Source organism: Ursus maritimus, unplaced genomic scaffold (assembly GCF_017311325.1).
Source record: "Ursus maritimus isolate PB19 unplaced genomic scaffold, ASM1731132v1 scaffold_5, whole genome shotgun sequence".
In the NCBI taxonomy this organism is placed as follows: Eukaryota; Metazoa; Chordata; class Mammalia; order Carnivora; family Ursidae; genus Ursus; species Ursus maritimus.
In genome coordinates this window covers 37,747,469-37,774,004 of record NW_024426663.1, presented here as the reverse complement: position 1 = coordinate 37,774,004, position 26,536 = coordinate 37,747,469, and the positions used below count along the sequence as shown (strand labels likewise).

At 33.4% G+C, this 26,536-nt stretch overlaps 1 protein-coding gene across 5 annotated transcripts in view; it reads left to right on the top strand.

Moving 5' to 3' along the window:
* ERBIN (erbb2 interacting protein) overlaps positions 1 to 25,113 on the top strand; it is a 121,798-nt gene extending 96,685 nt beyond the window's left edge. Inside the window, exons 19-27 of one of the 5 annotated variants that reach the window (XM_040622221.1) lie at positions 4,886 to 5,000; positions 6,983 to 7,166; positions 9,383 to 10,928; positions 14,842 to 14,985; positions 17,506 to 17,625; positions 20,414 to 20,542; positions 21,609 to 21,701; positions 22,177 to 22,251; positions 23,050 to 25,113. In XM_040622221.1, the coding sequence (XP_040478155.1) occupies positions 4,886 to 5,000; positions 6,983 to 7,166; positions 9,383 to 10,928; positions 14,842 to 14,985; positions 17,506 to 17,625; positions 20,414 to 20,542; positions 21,609 to 21,701; positions 22,177 to 22,251; positions 23,050 to 23,157 (2,514 nt within the window). In that variant the 3' untranslated portion in view covers positions 23,158 to 25,113. Of the gene's footprint in view, positions 1 to 4,885; positions 5,001 to 6,982; positions 7,167 to 9,382; positions 10,929 to 14,841; positions 14,986 to 17,505; positions 17,626 to 20,332; positions 20,543 to 21,608; positions 21,702 to 22,176; positions 22,252 to 23,049 lie in introns of all 5 variants that reach the window. The other 4 variants (XM_040622220.1, XM_040622223.1, XM_040622222.1 and 1 more) reach the window with 4 other exon arrangements.
* The last annotated feature ends 1,423 nt before the right edge of the window (positions 25,114 to 26,536 follow it).

Below are 26,536 nucleotides of genomic sequence, written 5' to 3'. Positions count from 1 at the left end.
ATCGATGGACACTTGGGTTGCTTCCATATTTTGACTGTTGTAATCGATGCTGCCATAAACATCAGGGTGCATATATCTTTTCAAAATAGTGTTTTCATATTCTTTGGGTAAATACCCAATAGTAGAATTACTGGATCATATGGTAATTCTATTTTTAATTTTTTTGAGGAACCTCCACACCATTTTCCACAGCGGCTGTACCAGTTTGCATTCCCACCAGCAGTGCAAGATGGTTCCTTTTCTCCACATCTTCACCAACACTTGTTGTTTCTTGTTTTTGATTTTAGCGATTCTGACAGTTCTGAGGTGATACATCATTGTGATTTTGATTTACATTACCTTGATAATGAGTGATGTTGAGAACCTATTCATGTGTCTGTTGGCCCTCTCTTTGTCTTCTTGGAGAAATGTCTGCTCATGTTTTCTGCCCATTTTTAAATTAGATTATTTGTTTTTTGGTGTTGAGTTTTTTAAGTTTTTTATATATTTTGGATACTAACCCTTTATCAGATGTGTCATTTGCAAGTATCTTCTCCCATTCAGTAAGTTGTCTTTTAGTTTTATTGATTGGTTCCTTTGCTGTGGGGAAGTTTTTTTATTTTGATGTAGTCCCCATGGTTTATTTTTGCTTTTGTTTCCCTTGCCTCTGGAGACATGTCTAGAAAAATGTTCTGGGCCACCTGGCTGGCTCAGTCAGTAGAGCATGCGACTTTTGATCTCAGGTTTGTGAGTTTGAGCCCCACATTAGGTGTAGAGATGACATAAAAATAAAATCTTGAAAAAAGAGAAAGAAAAAAAAGAAAGAAAAATGTTCCTATGACCATTGACAGAGAAATTACTGCCTGTGCTCTCTTCTAGGATTTTTATAGTTTCAGGTCTCACAATTAAGTCCTTAATCCATTTTGAGTTTATTTTTGTGTATGGTGTAAGAAAGTGGTCCACTTCCATTGTTTTGCATGTTGCTGTCCAGTTTTCCAAACACCATTTGTTGAAGAGACATTCTTTTTCCCTTTGGTTATTCTTTCCTGCTTTGTCAAGGATTAATTGACCATATGATCATGGATTTATTTATGGGCTCTATTCTGTTCCATTGATCAGTGTTTCTGTTTTTGTGCCAGTACTACACTGTTTTGATTACTACACCTTTGTAGTATATCTTGAAATCTGTGATTTTGATACCTCCAGTTTTGTTTTTATTTTGTTTTAAGTAGACTCCACGCCTGATGTGGGGCTTGAATTCAGTGGCTACTAGTCTACTAAAAGTTGTTCAACCTTCACTGCAGTTACTTTTCAAATGTTTGTTACCCCCAAAAGAAAGGCAGTACTTCATAGCCATCTCCCCACAACCACTCCATCCCCCTGAGCCCTACCATCTTATCTACTGATTATCTGCCTCTATAGATTTGACCATTAATACTCCATTGTATCATTAATGATGGACATTTTGGTTATTTCCACATTTTGACTATAGTGCATAAGGCCACTGTGAATACTTGGATACAAGTTTTTGTGTCAGTAAATATTTTCTTTTTTTTCTTGGATATATACCTAGGGGTAGAACTTTGAATCATATAGTAACTGTTTACCTGTTTGAGAAAATGCCAGTTTTCCAGAAGTAGCTGCACTTTTTTTTTTTTTTTTTTTTTGCTTCCCCTCATATACTGCTGGAGATAATGTAAAATGGTAAAGCTCTAACTTTACAAAATTAAATTCTGAAGTGTTTTTGATTTATAGCTACATTTTCCACTATGTATCCACTAGTTATAAGTGGCTATTTAAATTAAGTAAATAAAGGTAAGAACTCTGCTTCTTAGTTTTACTAGTCAACATTACAAATGATCAGTAGCTACGTCCAGCCACCATGTTGAACTGCACAGACAGAGCATTTTTATCATTATAGAAAGTTCTTTTAGAGAGCACTGGTATATAGAAAAGGTGATATTGTGGGTTCATAGTAGCATCTTTATTCCTGAAAAATTTAAATATATTCAAAGCACATCTGTCTTCAAGATTATCCTTTAAGCTGGTATTCACTGCAAGAAAGAAACCTCGTGGCTTGTGAATGTACTTTAAATGGATCACATCATTCAATACACTTATTAAATACATTGGGCCTAATATAACATAATCTGTGAAAAGGTTATTAGGTTTGTCCTAGTGAACTTAATACTTTATTTTGTATGATTTCTATGTGTAAGGCACTGTGTTTGGAGCTATGGTGGCAGAATAGATACATGGGTATATAGATATAATCAAGGTTAGAAGGTGCTTAGTATATAAGAAAAGTACTAAGTAATAAAAATACTAAGTGCTACATAAATTTAGAAAAGAGATATTTTCTGGCTAGGAACAACCGAGATGCTTTAGGATCAAGGGGCTGTTTAACTTGTACTTGGAGTATTTCATCCAGCAGAAATAGGAGAACTGAATAAAATATGGAAGGAATAATGATAGCAAAAGAGTGTGCTTGAGAAATGTAGAAAAAAGCATGTTCCATCTATCTGAGTTTATCAGGGGTGGTAGAAAGAAACAAAATTAGTAGAATAGTTTGACTCCTGATGATGAGGCTCTGGAAAGCCATGCTGAAGAGTTTGGATTTAGTGTTCTGTAGTCTTTGAGGAGCCACTGAAGGCCTTTTAGCAGAGCAGTACTTGTGATAGAGCTATGTATTAAGGTTATCTGGCAACAACTACTGAATCTTCCCAAGTTTGAGGGCTTTTAGAATAATAATACTAGAAAATGTGGACTGGAACTTAATTTTAAGAATGTAAGAGATTTACTATGTAAATATCCCTGACTATAAGAAGTGGAGAAGAGGGAATAGTCACATAACTTTGGTTGAATAGGATGATGATGCCATTAACTGAACTTGGGTTTCAAAGCAGGCTTTGAAGGACTAGTTTGTTTTTGAATATCTGGTAGTTGAACACTTAACAGGACCATCCATTAGACGTATTCAGTAGGTCACTGGAAATGTGTATCTTTAGCTTGGAAGAGAAATGCAAGCTAGATTATAAATTGAAGAATTATCTACATTAAACATAACATTGAAGAAAATGCAATCCAAAGAGAAAGAGTGAGGAAGGATAAAATAAGAGCTAACTTCAGGTACATTAATTGACTTGAGCACAGGAAACAGAAAGGTGAGAGGAAATGTAGGAGGCTGTAGCTCCCAGATGCCAGGTGTAGTATAGGAAGAAGTCTGCTCAGCAGTTGAAAGTACTGCACGTATCAAAATTAGGAGAGACCATTTGCCCTTCCTTCTCCCGTTCTCTCATTCTTTGCATTCATTCTGTCATTAGGTCCTATTCATTCCAAAATTCCTGTCATGTTCTCTTCATCAGCCATCACTGCCATTGCCTAAGGTTAAACGTTTTTTTCTTTAGAACTGTAGGATAGCCAGATCCCTTTATGCTGGTCTCTTTCTCTTCCTGTACATTCTTAATATCAGAGTTACCATTTTGAAAGATAATCTGATGTGAGTTCCTGGCTTGACAACTTCCAATAGTGACCAGCACATACCTGAGTCCATACTTAAGAGCATAACCTTTCCCTCTTCAATCCAGTCTAATTTTTCTGTCTCCTGCTAGTTATCTGAGCTCTAGCTACATGGAGTTGGTATGCTCTGCATACCTTCTCTTATTTCCATGCTTTAATTTGTGCAGAATGTCATTTCTGTCTTACCTCACCCCTCGCTTCTGTTCCTTCCTTCTTTACTTTCTCTTCCTGTTCTACTAATTAGAAGTGTCTTTCCATTGTAGTACAGTCGTGAACAGGGTTTGGCAAACTGTGGCCTATAACCTGTATCTAGCCCCCTGCCTGTCATTATATGGCTTGCAAGCTAAGAACAGCTTTTACATTATTAAATATTGAATAAAAATCAGAGTAAGAAGACTATTTCATGACATGTGGAAAATTAGATGAAATTCAATTTTCCTGGCACACAACCACAGTCGTTCGTTTACATGTTGTCTGTGGCTATTTGTGTGCCACAATGGCAGAGTTGGGTAGTTGGAAAAGAGACTTAAGGCTCTCAAAGTGTAACATACTTACGATCTGGCCTTTTTACTGAAATAGTTTTCTGACCCTAGTCCATATCTTTATTATGTGACTTACAAGTAACGGAAAGTCTTAGTAATTTTAACAGAACAATGTTTAAGACTTTTTATTTATTTTCATCATATTATTTATTTATTTTCATCATTAGGAATAATAATTTGCAAAAGCTCTGTTTTTTATATACAGTATTTGCGATGTTAAAATATTTCTATAAATAGTTGTTTACTACTAGGTCCTTTTGTTTGCTACCCCCTTTCACTTATAGCATTCAATAGCAGATAATCAAGGAACCGTTGTCAAATATTAGAGCAAAATTCATGGAGAATAATAAAAAATTCTATCTTCAAATTGGTCAAAAATTGCCATTAACTCATTTTAATGAAAGAGCACCTCAGTCCTTCTGACTCCTTGCAACTTGATAATCTTGGAGGAGATAAATGTGAGAATTAGGAAGAGACTTTTGGTTGGAACACCTTCTCTAAACTGAGTTTTTCAAAGACAGAGATTGTGTTTCATTCATTTTTGTTTCTCTAGCACTTGGCGTAGTACCAGCCACATATTAATCATTAATACACTTGAGTTAAGACCTACCATGGAATGTTACCCCATAGCCACTTTGACTATGGGATAATTGTTAATAATTACCATAATTTTATTACCATATCTTGAAAAACTTAAATTATATATTAGTTTTAGTTACTATTACCATAAAAAGGTTTTTCATCCATGTTCTGAATTATCTTTTCCCTTTGAAGTTCTTATGATTTAATATCTATTCATTTAAAGAAACCAAAATTTATTTAAATACTTTTTTTCTTTAAATTAGGAATCTGAAGAACTTTCTTCTGATGAAGAGATGAAAATGGCAGAGATGCGACCACCATTAATTGAAAGCTCTATTAACCAGCCGAAAGTGGTAGCTCTTAGTAATAACAAAAAAGGTTAGATGTTGAAAGTACTAGGAATAGAAATGGGCTGAATTTATCAGATTTATAAATTCTTTTGAAATAAATTTCATTAAATGTCATTATTTTATTTAAAACACTTTTTCGAAAGTTTTTAAAATAAGCCTATCTAAAAGGTCTACTCCTTCTTCTTGTTTTTAAATAAGAATCTTAGCAGATATTTTCTCGTCTCTCATGCAAGGTTATGTATAAGGGCGTGGCCTTTATAGGCAGATAAGCCTGCATTGTGATTCCGTTTCTGCTGCTTATTTGCTGGGTAATCCTTGAGCTTAATTTTATGCATATGAATTTACCTAACTTGACATAAATTGAGGCTAATGAAGGAATTTGTGAGTATCAAATGTGCTAGATTATTCAGTATTCAGATCTAGCACAGTACGTGATGTAAAATAGTACTTGTTGTTCTTTTATCTGTCCTGGAAATCTTTTTAAACCTTCCTCACACCCAGCCTTTTTTTTTCATGTAACAGAATCTCAGACTCTTAGAAATGAAAGGGAACTTGAAGAATATCTATCCCTTCCTTTCATGCTTCCCTCATTACTCCCCCCTAGTGCCTGAACGTGTCTATACTATCTCATCCAGTCTTTGCCTTTATGGCATTAATGAAACTTACATCAAGGTGGCTTTTATATAGTTTGTGTTTCATAATAATAGTGATAGTGATATTTGAGTACTTACTAGTTGCTGTTTACTATGCTAAATATTTTACATGTTACTATCTGTCACAAGGAGGTGGAAGAAGAAGAAGAAGATGATCTAGGAAAGAACTTACCTGCCATCTTGCTTAACAGTATTTTAAAAATTAAGACTCCAGCACCCAAATACCTTCAAGTTGAATCTAGAAAGCCCCATGTGCTATTATTGTCAACTGTAAAGAATCCAGACTACTTGAACTGTGCTCCTAAGATATTTGGAACAGAAAAAATATCTTTAATTCATATAATCTCCTATGACTGTGTCTATATATACTCTTCCTATGATTTGGGTAGAATTGCATTAAAAACAGTCTCCAGGGTTGTAAAGATACTATGTTACTATCTTTTTTCATTTTGTTTTTAAGTAAGCTCTTTGCCCAGCTTGGGGCTTGAACTCATGACCTTGAGATCAAGAATTGCATGCCCCACCGAATGAGGTAGCCAGACGCCCCAAGTTACTGTCTTTTTATCATTACTTTAAAAAAATAATAATACTTTTTAATAGTACCTGCCTATAATGGAATATGAATATTGTCTATTTCTGTTTATATAAAAAACAAAAGCCGTCTCATATAGTGATCATTTTTCATATGCACTTTAAAATGGTTTAAGAATACAAAAGAAAAAAAAAAGAATAGCAAAAGAGAGCTCACCTTGTGCAACTTCTTGATTTGTTTGGTGCCTTTTTTTTTTTAAATTGACTGTATTGCTCATTTTTATTTTCAAAACAGATGAAAACAGCTCCACACTTGTATGAGATAATTTCTTCCCCAGATAAATTTACAAATTTAGGATGTGAACTGTATTGTTTATTCTTTATTATTATGACTTTTTAAAGTTGTGAATGAGGGGGCACCTGGCTGGCCCAGTTGGTAGAGTATGTGACTCTTGATCCCATGTTGGGTGTAGAGCTTACTGAAAAAAAATACAGTGAATGAGTGCAAGAGCCATACTCACTAAAACTAATTGATGGCCTTAGAAAAACATTGTATAATATAATCTTGTCCGTAGTTAAAACTAAAACTTTCAGTAATCTTAACATAGATTATATTTGTCAAAAGCTTAATGGCATCACAAGTTTTAAATTATTTAATCTTCGTGTGTATTAGGACTGAATTTTCAGAAGTGCCTTTGTTTATTTTATAATCCATAGAATTCTTTATATATTGAACCAGGACAATAAATGCCATTTGTCATCACTGCAAAGTATTAAACTCAAATCCTTAGTGACTTTATCAACAACTTAAATTTTTTTGTTTCAGATGGTGCAAAGGATACAGATTCTTTATCAGATGAAGTTACACACAATAGCAATCAGAATAACAGCAACTGTTCTTCTCCATCTCGGATGTCTGATTCAGTTTCTCTTAATACTGATAGTAGTCAAGATACCTCACTCTGCTCTCCAATGAAACAAACTCATATTGGTATTAATTCCAAAATCAGGTTTGTGAATATCTTAACAGAATCATTTATTTGTACAATAGAGATAATAAGGCAAATAAATATATATGACTAAAACAAAGGAGATTTCACAAATTAATATTATAGAAGTAGTTCAGGTAGTATATGATTTCTTTTCCATTTTATTACTACTTATTTAACTTTGCTACATTTCCATTTATGTTAGTTTTTTAAGTGGGGAAGAAAAGGAGCATCTGGCTGGCTCAATTGGAAGAACATGTGACTCTTGATTTCAAAGTCATGGGTTTGAGCCTCACATGGGGTGTAGAGATTACTGAAAAAATAAATAACCTTAAAAAAAATAAATGGGGAAGAAAGGATTTAAAATATTCTAATTCTCTTCATTAAAAAGTTGGACAGTGTTATGGTATTTTTAGATATGACAACATAAACAGCTTGTTTGGAGTAGTTCAAGTTGAAATGGGTATTTTTTAGATTCTCATTTTTGGGGGATGCCATTAAAGGGCATTCAGTATTTTTAATTACTTCTGTATCTTTGAATCAGACTTAAATTTGTAGGTCAGACTATCTAAACAAGACTTAATTCCTACAGGCTAAAATTAGCTGAAGTTAAAACAACTATTATTTGGGCTTTCAAACTACTTGGCTATCAAAATAACGTGTGTTGTTTTACCTTCATGTTAATGTATCAGCTAGGTGCTTATTAGAAAGATTTGGGTTACTACTGAACCCAAAGTTTATTGTAGGGATATTATTGACTACTTTTTAGAGTAAAATGGTTCTTAAATTCCAGGCACAGTTAAGTCAAATTTTGTTTGTCTTGATTCATATTGTTTTAAAAGGAAGATGAATTTTATGTTGCAAAATGAGTTTAGCTATTACATACTTGTAATTATGATTAATTATTTATATCTGTTCTCTGAATTTGAGGCTATGACCTAGTGTGGTAGTATAATAATTTTTATAATCTCTTAGATGTTAAGATAATGATTAATTTCTTGAATAATAAAATGTTACCAATATTTTGTTGAGAAGTAGTTTAGTATTATATAAATCATGTTTTTTGTGTAATGAAATAAAGGCTGTCAAAGGGATATAGCCACACCTTTGTTGTTTTTGTTTTGTTTTATTTTTTTTTTAAGATTTTATTCATTTGAGAGAGAGAGAGAGAGAGCTCATACAAGCAGGGGGAGAGGGAGAAGCAGGTTCCCTGCTGAGGAAGCCGGGAGCCTGATGTGGGGCTCGATCCCAGGACCTGGAGATCATGACCGGAGCCGAATTCAGACTCCTAACCATCTAAGCCACCCAGGCACCTCCCCCCTATGTTGTATTTTTAATAATGATTATAGTCTGTTACCTAGTGGGAAGATCAATACTAAGGAATATTTATTAAACATAACTTGAATATTTATACAGGAGGACACAAATATGTCTTCATATTTGTGTGAAATATAAGTAGATTTATTTCCACCAGGCAGAAATAAAATGTTTTCTGTAATTTTGAGATAGCACATTTATAAATATTTGACAAATACAGTAAGATAACTTAGAAGAGTGATTAGACTTAGTTTTGCTTTTGATCTTCATATTTTTTCAGTGCTGCATTGTTTATTTTATTTTACTTTTTAAATTACTGTACAGTAAAATTGACTTTTTGTTGAGTTCTGTAAGGTTTTTTTTTAGTATAGCCTACTTTCTTCATTTTTTGTAGAACTTTGAGTAATTGTTTAATTCTTAGCTTTTTGCAATTTCCTTATTTATATATTTAAATCTAATAATAACTACTCAGTTAATATAACTAACTTTGGTTAATAATGTAAGGTTCAGAATTATTTGTAAAAATATTCTGTGCTCTTTGCTCACCTATTCAAGTTACTGGCTTTCATGTGTCTGTCCATCTTTCAAGCATTTCCTCTTGTAGCACATTCATGAAAAGGTGCTATTATAAGTCCATTTTTCTTCACTGTTTACTTCTGTTAAACTTTATTCTGACAAAGTGATTGGTGATATTATCTATGAATTTTAGTTGCTTTGTTTGTTTTCATTTAATGTGAAGCTATATTATTTGATTATTACAATAATATTTTAATATTATTCCTTGCTAATAAATGACTTTCATCTTTGACTCCCATCAGGTCTTTTAACTTTTTGTACCTACACATTAACTAAGTAGTTGTTAATGTTTCTTATTACTAAGAAACTGAGCTTTATGTTTGTGATAAAATTCTTTGTTTTAGGCAAGAAGATGAAAATTTTAACAGCCTTTTACAAAATGGAGATATTTTAAATCATTCAACAGAAGAAAAATTCCAGGTTCGTGATAAAAAAGATTTTAACTTACCTGAATATGATTTGAATATTGAAGAGCGATTGGTTCTTATTGAGAAAGATGTTGACTCAATGGCCACATCTGATGAATCTCACAGATTAGACCATATCAATATGAATCTTAATAAACTTGTAACTAATGATACGTTTCAACCAGAGATAGTGGAAAGATCAAAGACACAGGATATAGTGCTTGGAACAGACTTTTTAAGCATTAATGCTAAAGGAGAAGCTGAGCCCTTGGAAAATGGAAATAAGTATCCTAATCTGGAATGTGTAAATAAGGTAAATGGACATTCTGAGGAAACTCCACAGTCTCCTGGGAGGACTGAACCACATGTCACTGATTCTACCGTTGATGTGGGTATTTCCAAAAGCACTGAAGATCTCTCTCCTCAGAGAAGTGGGCCAATTGGATCTGTTGTGAAATCTCATAGTATAACTAATATGGAGACTGGAGGGTTAAAAATCTATGACATTCTTAGTGATAATGGACCACAGCAGCCAAGTGCAACAAGTAAAGTAACATCCAATGTCGATGGAAAAAATATTGTCAGGAGCAAGTCTGCTACACTTTTGTATGATCAACCCTTGCAAGTATTTATTGGTTCTTCTTCATCTTCTGATTTAATATCAGGTACAAAGGCAATTTTCAAGTTTGATTCAAATCATAATCCTGAAGAGCCAAATATAATAAGAGGCCCTGCAGCAAGTGGCCCACAATCCACGCCTCAAATATATGGTCCTCCACAATATAATATCCAGTACAGTAGCAGTGCTGCCGTCAAGGACCCTTTGTGGCACACCAAACAAAATCCCCAAATAGATCACGTTGGTTTTCCTCCTCAGCGCCTTCCTAGATCAGAGAGCACAGAAAGTCACAGTTACGCTAAACATTCTGCCAATATGAATTTCTCTAACCATAACAATGTTCGAGCTAATACTGGGTACCATTTACATCAGAGACTTGGGTCAGGAAGACACGGGGAAATGTGGGCCATCTCACCAAATGACCGACTCATTCCTGGAGCAACTCGAGCTACAATTCAGCGACAAAGTAGTGTGTCCTCTACAGCTTCTGTAAATCTTGGTGAATCAGGTCCCACGAGGAGGGCCCAAATTCCTGAAGGAGATTATTTATCATACAGAGAGTTACATTCAGTGGGAAGAACTCCAATGATGTCAGGATCACAGAGACCTCTTTCTGCACGAACATATAGCATCGATGGTCCAAATGCATCAAGGCCTCAGAGTGCTCGACCCTCCATTAGTGAAATACCAGAGAGAACTATGTCTGTTAGTGATTTTAATTATTCACGGACTAGTCCTTCAAAAAGACCAAATGCAAGGGTTGGTTCTGAACATTCTTTATTAGACCCTTCAGGAAAAAGTAAAGTTCCTCATGATTGGCGAGAACAAGTACTACGACACATCGAGGCCAAAAAGTTAGAAAAGGTAATTAAATATGAATTTTTCATTTTCCTCTCTATGAACTTATTTTTCTTAAAAATATTTGGTATTCTTTGTTTCTTAAACAAGGTAAAACAAGATACTCTGAAGTACTGAATATATACTTGTATTTGAGGAGTTTTTTCTTGGTACTTAAAATAGAGTTCAAGTCTAGACTTAGCCAGACAAAACAACTGAGATGGTAGGATATGTTTCTTTTCTGTCTCTTATTCCCCAGTGTTTTCTGATGAGCTGAAATTCATTCCATATGTTTATGTGTATATCTCTTTTAGATTGTGCCATACATACTGTAAATAATACATGCATATACATGTGTACCTCTGTTTAGCATTTTCTGACGTCCTGCTCTCCTCTGTTAATAATTATTGGTTATTTATGTGTACAAAAATAGCAGTTTTACTATATAATTAGCAGAATAACAAGAAATATAAATGTAAATATCTTATCTAAGAATTTTTTTCCCAGTTAATGTTATAAGACTAACACTGTCACTGACACAGATGGCTTTTGGCATGGCATTTACTCTTGACTTTTCTGAACTGCATTTCTGACCTGTCTGAACTCAGGTATCTGTGCTGCTAATGAAGTTTGGAAAACATTGGTAAAATAACAAGATCATGTTCAGTTTATAACTTAATGGGTAAAGGTCAGTTTTTGAAAGGAGTTAAAAATTTTTTAAATTATTGTGTACAACTGATAAATTAGTGTCACAGTTCTGTGGCTCAAGTGTATAAAGCATGCTCTTTAAGATTTAGCTTCCTGTCTCTCAGTGGTTTTTACCCAAGAATTTTCTTATCTTTGTTCATTAAATATATGTTTTTTTAAAACAGCTAAGTGTATACAGCCTCAGTTAGTCATTTAAAAAACTTCCTTAGGTCTGATTTTTCAAAAATGAATGCCTAAAATATGATTAGTACCATATTACATCAATGCACATTGAACCTCTGTCTGTAAGTGTTAGCTCTTTTCAGTACTGTCCTCTCACCTTTAAATAGCTGAGCATCTAATGGCCTTAGGCAATCTCATTCTTATCCGTTTTGTCTCAGCTGTAACTGTACGTTTTGTTGAGGCTCTTTGAACTTGTTTGCTTTTTCTAAGGAATTTGGAAATTTCTTAAGTAGAGGAATGCCATAGCTGTTTTATAAATAAACTTCTGGAAATAGTATGAAACTAGAAGGAGGAAGTGCTATAGTTTTGGGTTTTTTTGGTTTTGTTTTTGTGTGTGTTTGTTTTTGAGGAGGAAGAGGCTGTAGTTAAGTTGATAGAGTTATGAGGGTCTCGAGTGGTCCAGAAAATAAATGAGAAATGTATTGATGGAATTGAGACAAATGCAAGAATTCAAGAGACAGTTTCAAAACAGACTCTAGAATAGTTTACTTGTGATTAGAATATTCCTCTCATAAGTCTTTGAGAAAAAGGAATTAAGCTTGAGTGGCGCCTTGAATAACTGGTTGTTGGGAATGCCAACATAGAAAAAGAAGAGCAGATTTGAATGAAGAGAGGAGTTTGGTTATCATTGTATTCTGAGTAGTTGACATCTCCGGCAGCTTTTCTCCCCTATTACTGCCCTTTCTGTTGGAGATGTACCTAGACTTGACTAAATAGGAGGCAAGTAGCAACCACCCCATTGTTCATTGTACCTCTCCGCTTTCTATATTTAGAAATCGGCCATTCAGTTACTTCAAGAGTACAGGACAGTAGTTTCCCAGTTGTGCCTACCGGTAATTTAGAGGGGAAACTAAGAAAAGCCTGTGAGGACAGAGAGCAATATGATTTAGACTACAAACTTGAAAACATTTTTTAACAATGGTGGAGGGTGATGGAAAAATCTGTTTGCTCCTCTGTAATTCCTTTCCTCCCCCAAACATAATTCATATGGCCTGGTAGACATTTGAACAATACCCTTAGGGGATTTCACAATGCCTGCCCCACCTCTAGAGGTAAGTCCCCAAATCAAAAGTTGCTACTTTGCTCAGCTTAGTTGCTTAGCATTAATACAAAAATTGGTAAGTTATTGCAGCTTACTTGGTTTTTAAACCTTCTAGTAGTAACCCCTCCTTCCCTTCCCTGCAACAAACTGTACCTGGAATCTGGACATATAAATAGATCTCACCTCATGCTTCTCAAGACTTATTTAATTAAACTAATAATTCTGGTAAGAAGCACTCGACCAGGATACCATTAACATAACATAATTTTCACATTCAGTTGCTGTTCTACAACAATTAGCATGTAATGAACAGCAGTGTCCAGGATGTATTCCTTAATTGAGCTCTGCACAAATGTGTTGTGTTGTGACAGGGTGCAGTTTTATGTAGATGTCTATGCACAGGCCTGAGTTCAAAACCGGACCTGTTCTGAGCTTCAGCCTTCTTAGTCAGTGACATAGTTAACAAAAACTTTATATATGTTCGACAGAAGAAGCTTTGTTCCAGGCTGTACATAGAATTTAAAAGGGTCATTTGGACCACTCAAGTTAAGAACATGTTAAAACTATGTGTAACATATCAGTGTGTGTTGTTTATGTTTCTGTGTATGTGTGGTTGTGTGTATAGTTTCTTTATTTTTACATTTTAATCAAATGTTTATGGAACCTCTGAATTGCCTCTGCCAAATCCTTATTGTCTGTGAAATGGTCTGGGAAAGTATAGGCTTGACCTATTACGTTTACCTTTTTCTTTAGCCATTACTTTGGAATCCACAAAATGACTAAAAGTGTACATTGTAATTTTATAGATCCCTTTCATTCTGGAATGGCACATTAATATTTCTTGGTATTAGAGATCAACTTCATAATCTGCAGAAGGCATACATATTCCCTAGGAATAATATAGAAATGCTCGTTATGATATTTCTGTATTTCTTGATAGCAAGCCATGCTCAAAATGTGGTTGCTCTCAGTTTGACCATAAGAACCTCAATATTTAGGGACATGACAAGAAGCATCCACTTGAAAGAAAAGCATATTACAGCTCTGGGAATTAATAAGCAGAAACAATGAAAACCAGGCATTGTGTTTATTGAGGTATATTTTTCAGGCAACTCTGGGATTAGTGATAAGGGATTCATCATTGTAAGGATTCCATCAGTGGTTCTTCAAGTTTAAGCAGCAAATGCCACTACTAACTCCTAAAATGTAATCTTAAGTATCTATTTATTTAATTGGGAGAATTTTTTTACATGTACATTGTCTTAACTTTTTTTTCCTGGTAACTGTAGAGCAGTGGGAGCCTTTTAAGTGTTATAGCCTAAAACTTTGTGTATATGTTCAACTTTTTTCTAATATAAGACATGTTTCTAAATGCAGAAGGTAATTTTTTTTTTTTAGAAATTACAGTGCCCAAGAGCCAGTTGTGTTTTGCAGATTTATTTTGTGCTATGTATGTATAGATGTTTAAATTCTCCATTTATTTAATAATATAGAATTGATTTCTATAAAATGAAGCAGACTTTAGAAATCCATTTTGACTTAGAAATAACTAGTTGTTGGTAAAATTTATCTTTATAGAGAAATTAGCTTGTGTTATATATATAACTACGTATGTACACATACATCTAGGTATGGCATCAGTTCTTCTTTTCTGACAAACTTCTATTAAGGTACGTTAGGAGTAAAGGAAATGATAGCATTATAAAAGCACTGTATGTTTGTACTTTCTTCTTTAGTGTTTAAAACATGTGAATGGTTGGTTTACATGTACTTTATGTGTATGTGTGTATGTTGTCATGTAAATATATCGTAAATAGTGCCAATTTCTTGCAGTGGCACTGAAAATTTGATGCATGATATTCCTGCGTGGTATTGGGGTTACTTATAAATACGTCTTTGTACATAACATGTCTTGTGAATATTGCATGCTACACTAATCTCTGTTAAATCTATCCCCTCTTTATTCAGAGCATGCTGTCAAGGTCCTTTAATTCCAATTTTACTGCTGTAAGCAACTTTCACTATGGCAGCTCTAGGGATCTGCATGGCAGCCAAGGCAGCCTTGCCTTGAGTGTTGCAGACGGAAGAGGTTCTGGTGGGCACATTTTTCGAGTGAGTACCTGCAGTAGACCAGTACTTTTAGTACACAGAAGAAAAAAAACACCCCCGTTTTAATGTTTTCACATTTCTAGAAAATAAGTTTTTACAGTGGGTTAGATATCTTGATTACATTCTAGTTCTTCCATGACTTAGTCCTAAAACTCTCTGCAAAACTGATTTAGTATTTATCTCTCAAGTTTCTTTGGTTATAAGCTAAGGATGTAGTAAACTCTTGTTTATGTAAATAGGGATGAGCAATTGGAATAACTGAGTGGTTTTTTAAAAATTATTATGCTTTGTGGTGTTTTCTCTTAATAAAATGAGCTAGTCTCCAGAGGTCATGGTTTTAAGGCTGTGCTATATGTAGTACATAGAAGTGTTACGGGGAAGAATAATTTTTAGTTCAGTGATTTAGAATTGGCAAATGAGAAGCACTACCTGGAAGTAAGTTTAATCACAATTCACTGAATATGATGAAATGTAAGGCTGGAGAAACTGTAGTAAGTACCATGGAAAAGGCAAAAACCCGAATTCTTTATTACACATGTTTCAGCATAGTCATTAATGATGAAGAAGGAAGGTTTATTCTTTTAATGAAAGTTAAGGGTAGATGATAAGAATGGCAGAGAAGGAGAAAGAACAGAACAACTCTGGTATGGCTCTATTTTAAGATTTTTCTCTTCGTAACAACTTAAGGTGGTAGCCTGGCCTCTAAATAAATATTTATTTCTCCCCCTTTCCTTCCATTCTGAAAAGATTTTTCTCCTCTTATAGCATTATTTTGTCTCCTCCCCATAGTTTTATTTCCATATTGATTCTTACTTCTGGATCCTTGCTTTTTCCTGAGGGTCCTCATCACCACCCCCTTTTTAATACCTGCTGGCTTTTGCATTGTTGTGTTCTAGGACAAGAGTGGTCTCCTGGATTCACTTTGCTGTGGCTGGACCTCACCTTTCTTGCTCTGCCCTCTGTTTTTCTATGTTAGAGTCATTGCAATTGTTTTGTAATTTATCACTTTGAAATGGGGAGAGAAGAGTGATAACTAATTAAGCCCTGCATTTCTGGTACTCATTCCAACTAAAACCATAGAGTGAAGAGCAGGGGCTTGTATTAACTCAAGGGTAATCTTTATGGTCATCTAGGACAATTGTTCTTTCCAAATTCTTATACAGTAATAGTTTTTGCTTATTATTCTTAAACTTAGAGCCTTTGAGGTTGTTGCATTTTGCTTTTTCATTCATAATATCCTTGTTCTTTTAAAGACTAAATAAACAGTTATATATTCAGACTTGAATTTAAACTTCAGGCTATGACCTAAGTTGATTACTATGCATTCCGAAAGCACATCTCAAAAATGGGGAAGGAAGGCAAAATATTCATTGCATAAATACACAAAATTAGATCAAACCAAATCTAAAATTGCTAATCGATGCTTTGAACCAATAACTAACTGCACATGTTATCTCTGTTGCAGATAAAGTTTCTAAGATTAAAAAACAAGCCCTTAGGCTTATGTGTATCCTGTGGCATATCATAATGAAGTAGATTTCAGATTATTTTTCAGAATGATGATGTAGTATACATATCTGTGTTGCTAGCTACATATTGTTTTGAAAGTAACAATAGTGCTATTTATCACAGTTCCTTTAGTTTTCAAAAATGTAGCTAGGTGTGTTTAGAACTAAATTAAAATGAAAAGTATGGGCATCTTGCTTCCTAGTGTTTTATAAAAATATTCAGAGACAATGAGCTACTGAGTTTGTTTTTTCTCCAAAGCTATCAATGAGGTAAACTATAAGGATATTATTGACATACAAAAATATGAACTCTAGTTAATTTTAAAAGTGTTTCACCAACCATTGGTTTTAAAAATACGGAGCTCTCCAATACTAGTATGATAGCATTAAGCAAAAGTGAATTTTATAAGACTGTGTTTTTGTTGGTACTGCCCATCATTAATAATAAAATCCTGGGTGGCACTGTGCTGTTAAAAGAATAGCAGTTATTTTTCTTTTACAAAAAAAAAAAAAAAAAACCAACCCCAAAACAAAAAAACAAACAAAAACCCTTTTTGTAGTACTCAACAGGAGTAAATTTTAGTTGCTCTTAAAATTTGGGACTTTTAACTTTCGTTAATAGCTAAATTGTTCACAGTGTTAAAAGCTAGGTATTACTAGAAATAAAACTAAAAGCATTACAAAGAAATAGCTAAACAGTGTATATTAAAGGTACTAATATTTTATCTGTTTTATTGAGATATAATTGGCATATCACATGGTGTTAGTCCAAAGTGTACATCATAATAATTTTATATATATATAGTGAAATGATTACCACAGCAAGTTTAGTTCACGTCCATCATAAAGGTACTAATATTGATGGCAGCTATGATCATAATGGTTGACTTGGTTCTTCATCTTTCCACTACCTAGTAATATTTTTTCCTAATCTCCTTTGAAGTGTCATCTTCATTTTGGTTTCACATCTGAAAGAGCATTATTTGTTTACTTTTTATTTTCCCCTCATTTGAAGCATCCCCAGACATCCTGTCCAGGAGATCCTTGTCAAGATGATATATTCATTTCAGGACAGCCGAACTACTCGTCAGCTACACTTAGTCACAAAGATGTTCCTCCAGACAGCTTGATGAAAGTAGGTGTTCAGGAAATAAATGAAGACATCTCTTTGCATTTGTTTTACAGCTTTTGAACTGGAAATAACATATATGCTTTAACACTGAAAGTAATTTTTTGAGGACTTTTCCTCCTTGATTAGTAAGATTTTTAAAAAAACTAATTGGGAAATATGAAATAGATTTTTGTTCTGTTATTTCTATCGGTCTTTATTACTACTTAGTTTAGTCCATGATTTTTTACCACAGTGGAAAATGATTTTATCGTTATATTTGGATTTCTCTACTGTCATCTGCTTATTTTATTGTTTAAATAAGAGGCTTTTTGGCATCCTGATAGTAAACCTTTTGGAGAATTAAAGATGAACTTGTCTTAAATTCTTCATTTGAGGATGTTTTACTGTTATTAAAGGCATTTAAAAATACTTTAAATGTGATTAGAAATCCCCTTGAAAGACTTTTGTATGTGGTAGACTAGATGATGATCGTATTCTTAATACTTTTGTAACTGAAGCATCCCTTAGAGAGCTTACTTTTCTGTCACCAATACCAGATACATAATTCTTTTCTTTAATATTCTCTCTCAGCCGTTCTTTCTCCTAATTAATTCCATATACCTAGTATAACCTGATACATTTTTTGAAGCATACTTAGGTATTCTGTGAAAACTTCTATGTTGTTTTTGAGAGTAGGAACCCAGCCATGTAACATAAGTTCATACATAACTATTTATTTTACCCTTTTTTTGTTTTTCTTTTAATTAAGCTATGTTTTTCAGTTTCTTTTTCTTTTTTTTCTTTTTTATTTTTTAAAGATTTTATTTATTTATTTGACAGAGATAGAGACAGCCAGCGCGAGAGGGAACACAAGCAGGGGGAGTGGGAGAGGAAGAAGCAGGCTCATAGCAGAGGAGCCTGATGCGGTGCTCGATCCCATAACGCCGGGATCACGCCCTGAGCCGAAGGCAGACACTTAACCGCTGTGCCACCCAGGCGCCCCTCTTTTTCTTTTTAATATCCATTTTGTAGTTTAGGTTACTGGGTTGTTTCATACTTTTATTCTCCTGAGCCATCTGCTAATGATAGCTTAATATATTTCATGGTTAACATTGATGTAAACAGGCACAACCAAGAATCTAGGTTATCAGGCAGTCTTAGCATAGGTCAGAAGTAATTATTGTTTGGAAAATTTTCCCCAGGAGAACAGTACGGAATCTGCACGCACATAGGAATAAATGGTACAAGCTTGGAGAAAGCGAGTGTAGCCCACAGAGTTGTGCATAAGTAGTAAAGTGACAACACAACCATTTAAAGGCTCCTGGCGGATAAATTGCTTCAAATCTACAATGTTCAAGTAGTAAACAACCACAGTTGTTTTTGTTTTTGTTTTTGTTTTAAGATATAGGGATAATAGAGTACCTCATTCACTTTTTCTCCAACCAAGGTAAGATTTGTCATAGAGTGATAGTATCTTTGTGCCCTGTTAGGAAGCACCTGTTGGAAAAAAAAAAAAAAGAGAGAAAGAAAAAGAAAAGAAAACACCTGTTGGAAACTTTGTAATTCAGAATTAACCAAGTTCTGAAGTATAACATCACCAAAAAGATAAACTTTTTTTAAAGTAAAAATCTTCACCAAGGCCAGACTTCTTTGTTTCCTTCAGCAAGTTTCATGTAACAAGAGCATGCAGTTCTAAAACAATTACCATAATCTTTTCACACACTTTTCTACTTTGGATAATTTTAGGAGAATGGAGCTCAATATCTCTCTCAAAGTTTTTCTGTAATTCACTTGTGAATAAGATCACCTTTTTATCAATAATCAGCAATGAAGTTTTAAATGACTGAATAGCCAAAAAGCTTTCCCCCTTCTTTACAGCAGTCTCTTTATTGCAAATATTTATAATACAAATGTAAACTTATTTTTCAGATAGTTTCCTCATACTAACGTAACAGATGTTAGCTGCATTTGCACAAGGGTGATTTTAAGTCTAAAATTCAGATTCAGTCTAAATGATGAGAAGCATTAAAACAAGGATAATTCTTTAACAACAAAATAATTATCTCAGATTTTTTGTGTAGCTTGGAGAAAGTAAAATAGAATGTCAAAGTTTCATTTTTGTGACTACTATTTTATGGAACTAACATTTAGAGAGTTTAAAAGTTGCTAACTGGTACACACACATGAGGAAGAAATCAGTTTTCTACTGTATAGCTGTGTTGACTTGTTAATTCTGGAAAGAAAAAAATAAAAGTAGAAAATGCAGTCAGATTAGGAAAAAATCCTCTCTCGGAAATGGCTACTTTTGTTCAGAAGAAAACGTGAACAAATGCCTCTTCTGTGTGTATGTGAGGTGGGAAAATTTACCCTTTTAAAAGGGCTTAAATTTTTAAATTTTGACATAATCATTTTAACATTTGGTTACTGTAAGAAAGATAAGTCCATGCATATTGAACAGAAAAGCAGATAATTTTAAATGTAGATAGGATTTCCTTTCATTTGAAAACTTTAAAGAATGAGAATCTATCTACAAGCAGTCAGGCAAGTTTAGAATTAATAGCTTTTTTTCTTTTAAAACTGTAAAATTAGAAAAAATAGTATAAGTGGCTTGATACTGTGTGATTTAGAATGTTAAACTCTAGTGCTTTTGTAATGCTCCAAGAACAAAATCCAAATATTTGTAATGAGACATTATTGTTGGTCATTTTAAGACACTTCGTGTTTTTCTTAGATGCCTTTGATTAATGGACAGATGGGCCAGCCCCTCAGGCCTCAGGCAAATTATAGTCAAATACATCACCCCCTTCCTCAGGCTTCTGTGGCAAGGCATCCCTCTAGAGAACAACTAATTGATTACTTGATGCTGAAGGTGGCCCACCAGCCTCCATATACACAACCCCATTGTCCTCCTAGACAAGGCCATGAACTGGCAAGGCAAGAGGTAAGAATAATCAAGAATATTTGAAATATGAAACTAAGTTCTTAATGTACTTTATAGGTTAACTATTAGCAATAAATCCATATAGAATTTTAACATAGTTTTTACCAATTTGTTGAAAGGTTTGGTTTCATGTTAAGTTTATAGGGTGTCAAACTTAATGGTTTATCTTGACTTTGTGATCCCCTGTGTTCTGATTAATTGACATAGCAGTGTTTTGGGTGTGATTTTTTTTTTTCCTAAGGTGGTTGTTTATACAAAACCATTGATGATACTCCAGTAATTAGACCTTCTTCAGGAATATGATTAGTAGACCATGAAACTTGACTGGCAAATTATGGTTTACTATTATTTGTTACTGAGAGTTTGAAATTTGGCTATAGTCTCCAAACTACTTCGAGAATTAAGTCTTACAAAGTACTTAAAAAGTGACTAATCATACATTTATATATTTTGATAGTTTATTGGTAAAATAATACTGTTAGAAACTTAGGCAGAGAATGTGTGCTTTATTCGTTTGATTTTGTCTCTGGGGAAAGGGAGTACTTTGTAACAAGTTTAGTTCTTGATCTCTTTTTATAAAGTGGCTATAAAAAATACTATCAGTTGATCATCAGTCCCAATGTCTGCAAGCATATAAACAGTTTCAGGAAATGAGGAGTTGATACCCAACAACCACCCAGGGATTTTTAAATATCTTATGAAACACCCAATAAACAGAGATACTGTGTAATTTAGATGTTTTACAAATGGAAACTGATAATAACTGTGTGTGCTCTATATCATTAAAATCCATGATATCTAAAAAAAAAAAAAAAAAGGATCAATAGTAATTAGTTGCCTATCCTTGGAAAATAGCAGTAGATGAAGTTAGGAGCTATGCTTTATAATCCCAGCTGTGCCTTTAACTCACTAACTCATTAACATAATATTCCATGTCATAGTTTCCCTTCATCTGCCCAAATATTTATTTTAGACGAATCTTTATATATAATTTTACCAGTAGTTAAATACTGTATTGTAGCTTTTTCTGAGATACTAGTAATAGTTTATTTTCATATTGATTCAGATTCGAGTGAGAGTTGAAAAGGATCCAGAACTTGGATTTAGCATATCAGGAGGTGTTGGGGGCAGAGGAAATCCATTCAGACCTGAAGACGATGTGAGTTTGTTTATATGTACTTGAGATACCGATAAGTTTTTATTCACTACTTAATGCCTCTTGTACATAAGTAAAAATCTAACAGATACTTTTATAAATCTAGACAGATACCATCTTTTTGATTTTTCTTTGTATCGTTCAGCTTTTGTTTGGAAATGTAATCACTTCAAATTAATTGTTTGAGGAAAACAAATTAAATCCCGTTTTAAATGTTCATCATATTGTGAAGTGGTTTTTAAATTTGGTTATTACTTTTCTGCCCATCTGTACTTTAAGAGAAGTCACTATACTCAAGTCAGAATTACCAGCACCAAAAATAACAGTGGGTTGTAACAATATTCAGAGAAGACAGGGAGAAAACTTGTACTGTGATTCAAATATTTACATATTGTCAAAGAAAAATTGTTCCTTGTTACTCTGTCATCGATGCATACTGTTTTCCCTTAAGTGTTTATCTTCTTTGTTGTTATTAAAGGGTATATTTGTAACAAGGGTACAGCCTGAAGGACCAGCATCAAAATTGTTACAACCAGGTGATAAAATTATTCAGGTAACTAAGATATATTTTTTTATTATTTTCTTAATTTTTCATTTTATACGATCTTTCCCATCAAGTAATTATTAAATGCCAGATTTTGAAAAAAATCATTTTGTGAAGTTTCTCCTTAAATATTTGTGGATGAAAATAGTGGCATTTTTTATAGGCCACCCTCTAAATTTTCATAGTTTAAGATATTTCTTCCTAGAACCTTGGAAAATCGTGGATATTTTTGAATACATGTTTGATGATATATCGTAGCGTTTGGTTTAAGTTCAGGAATGTTAACTTCTTTAAGATGGTGAAAGAATCTTTTTGTTTGTTACGAGAATAAAAGAATTTCACTCATGTGAAGCACTTAGAACTGTGTGTCTGGTGTATAGTAAGACTTAATGAATGTTAAGCCTAAATTATAAGAAATGTAGTGTTCATCTGCTGGCCCAAGGCAATAGGAAGGGTAGTCCTTGCCCTCTGCTAACCTTGTATCTTGGTGACCTCATCTACATGTTAGCACATACACATAACGCCATGCCTGGCACTGTGTCTTAGCCAGGTGCTTCCTAACATTGGGTGCTACATAAGAATCATCTGACAACGTAGACAAGGTACAGGTTCCTGGGTCCCATCTTCAGAGATTTTAATTTCATAGATGTGGGGTAGGGCCCAGGAGTCTACATAATGTTTTAAATTGCCAGAATGATTCTTATTTTCTGCCAGGTTTGTGCACTACCAGTAGAAATTTAAATGTACAGATGCAAATAAATTACTATGAAATGTTTTTCTTAAAGACATTTTTCTTCTTTCTTCTAGGCTAATGGCTACAGTTTTATCAATATTGAACATGGACAAGCAGTGTCCTTGCTAAAAACTTTCCAGAACACAGTAGAACTCATCATTGTACGAGAGGTTTCCTCGTAAGAATTGTGGACAGAAAAAGAGGGAAGGCAGCAAGATTTATTGGAAGATATTTGCAGGAGAAATTAATATTTTGACTATTTTTATATGTAAAGAAGAACTCAAAAAATTATGTTCAAATTTGTACATTAATGAAATAATGGAACTTGTGGTTAGAGGGAAAAAACCACTGTACAGTATATAGGGGAGACTGTTGAATTCATACCATATAAAAGTTCTTGTTAGGTTTTTAAACATAGCAATCAAGGCTACAAAAACAAACATACGTTGTTTTTGTATAGATTGTAGGTTTATTTTTGGATTTCATACACATGACTGAACTCTGTGCAAGGCTCTAGTTAGCCTTGATTGTAGCCCAGAGACAGATGGCAGAGCTTTCTGTCTCATAGCTTTTGTGCCCTTATTTTTATTCAACTCGTATTAATGTTTTTCTGCTGAAACTACTTTTTTTTTTAATGCGGGCAAGAGATTTGAAGTGTTGGTTTTTGCTATGTGCATATTGAATTGAAGAGTGAGTAGGTGAAGGTGGTGCTGGTGGGTTCACTTTCCAAGGCCAGATTAAAACACTTAATTCCTATAAAAATCTGGAAGCAAAGATGGAAAAAACAGCTGTTAATGTGTTTTTATTAAAAATAATGCAATAAAAATATAATGTCTTTTTAAAGAAATAAAAAAGACAATAATTGCATTTTACGAGCTCTACAGGATCTCTTCTTGTCATAGCCATTGACAATACATTTGCTACTGGTGATTCAGTTTTTAATTTTTTAGTCACAGGAAATTTTTAACTCCTCTGTAGATTCATGTCCATGCATTTTTTGTGATATGGATATCTCTTGATTTTTTGCAAATGGTGGTCCTTGCAGTCTGTTTTATAATTAGTATTCCATTTTAATCTTAATTTATAATTTTTATTTTAAGCAGCAAATGAAACTAAAATGGCCAGTTTTAAGATTGTGTTGTTATAACACAAAGTGTAAGCAGATTTAGGAAAGCCTCTTGATTTTGTTTGGTCTCACATTGCCTTGGTAAAGTAAAAGGAAACAGTACGCATGGAGCTAGGAAACCAAAGCAAGTTTGTGAAATTGGCACAGTGATAGAGAATTGCTGTGGAGAGTTGTAGAGCAAAGGGATGGGTCCTTGAGGCCTACCAGTGTGTAAAGGTGTTTAAATAAAGGGCTGTTCCTACAGGTAACATTAAATGTGAACTCGACACTTCAGAGTCTTTAAAGGGTTTCTAAGTGTATCAGTGTGTTAGAATAGTGTTTTACCACCAGCTGCCTTTGTTCCTTGTTAGTATAACAAATATTTCATAGATGTTTATTAATTTGTTTATCCAAACCATAATTTTGTTTCTGTTCTGTCTTTGTAATTCAATAAAATTTGAGTAACATGCAATGGTAAGAATTAATGCATGGTTATTTGGACCAGAAAAAAGTGCCACAGAAGACCAATAACTGTTTTTAGTCAAGGCTAGTCTGGAGCCTTTCGTTAGAGCAATATTCAGTTATTGCAATTCATTTTTAATTACTAAGAAATATAATTTTGAAATTTTTAATCTGTTATGCTTTGTTCTTCAACCTTGTTTTAATTAAGACTTTTATAGGACTAGCAAAAACGTCAATTTACATTATTTTTGCAAAAATAGTTGGACTCGTTCCTTTCTTGCTAGTCAGAGTTAAATAGGCAGTAATTTTCAAAAGATGTGAACTCAAATATTGCACTTCTTTCAAGATGTTATCATTTGGTTATTGTACTGTATAGTTTTAATAATATTGATTGAAACCCTTTAACAACTCTTTGTAAATTTTAACTCATTTTAGTTGTTTTTCAGTACTATTTACATAGGAATTGATTTTTATGGATATAGTAGAAGAAATGTGCTGTATTTTGATAAAATTCATTTACTGTATGTGTGTTGTAATCTCTAAAAAAAAACAATGACAAACAGCTTCTTAAGACAAGCCTCGGTGTTCCCTTTATTCATAGTTTATTTTAAAATATTAATTTTGGCACATCGTTTTTTTGTTTATTTCAGTTTTTCAGTCACATTCTACTTTTAGTAAGTACTTAATACATAAAATAGATATAATTGTGACATTTTCAACTACTTTATCTCACATCAGATACAGAAACATAATTTTGGAAAAGGAAATTAGCCAAAAAAAAATGATTGATCAGTGATCTAACCTTAAGCTAATTGTCTGCATATCATATTGATACATTACAAGTGCAGCAAGTATTACATGCACTAGTATTTTATTCTCCACTAATTAGTTAAAAAAAAAATTTTAGTGTTCTTATAACACATATAGTTGAGTAAGAAAGTTAGTTACCAAGGAAGAGTAATGTGATAGATTATATAGCAAAAAATTAATAGCAAAAAAGTTTTGTACTTTAATTAAATAGCCATAATTTTCTTCTAAAATATTGGAAAATTAAAATGAAATAAGAGCTCTTTGTTCGAATTTTTGTTTTGGTTGGTAATGATAAGGTTTCAAAATTTGAATGGAAAATTAAATCTTCTGAGGAAGTGAAGACATTTTTAGTTTACGTATTGTTGAATAATTTGTAGTCAAGGCCCATACCCATAACTGACATTATTTAAATATTATGTAGCAAACAATCAAAACCAAAACTGTCTCATTTTTAGTGATAGTGTTTAAAATTGACCACTCTAAAATTTTAAACCATTAAAAATTGTATGTTCAGAATAATTTATTCTGTACAGAATTCTTTATACAAACTGAAATTTTATGCTGATTCATGAGGGGAATCATCATCTAAACCCATAAAAGTCCAAAGTTTCTTACATATTTATTATGTAAATATTTTTCTGACCTCTTTGGACTTGAAGTTGTGTATATACTGGAAAAAAAAAATTTAAGACTTTATTTTTAAGTGATCCCTACACTCAACGTGGGGCTCGAACTTACAACCCCAAGATCAAAAGTCCCATGCTCCACTGACAGAGCCAGCCAGGCACCCCTGAAAAATTCTTTAAACACATACACTGGCATAAACAGAACTAACCTTTTAAGTATTAATTTGTTGTGCTTAAAAGGAAATCCCATTAGCAGCTATGTAATATCTTTATCAGTCAGCATGTGTAAATCATTCCAAATTTTTGTGCTTATTTAGAATGCTTGAAGTTAAACACAGTGAATAGGTAGTAAACTTACGCAGTTTAAAGTTGTGTGATTTATTTTATGAAATTCAGGGTGAGAAAAATTGTCATAGAAAGATACACACCAAATTTTTTGGCACTTGTATTTCTGGGTATGGAGGAAGTGTAGTTTACCTTAAATTACTGTTTTTTTACTTCTAAAGGAAGCCATTGGAATGGGAAATGTTTTCCACTTAGTTCAAGATTGGTGAGAAG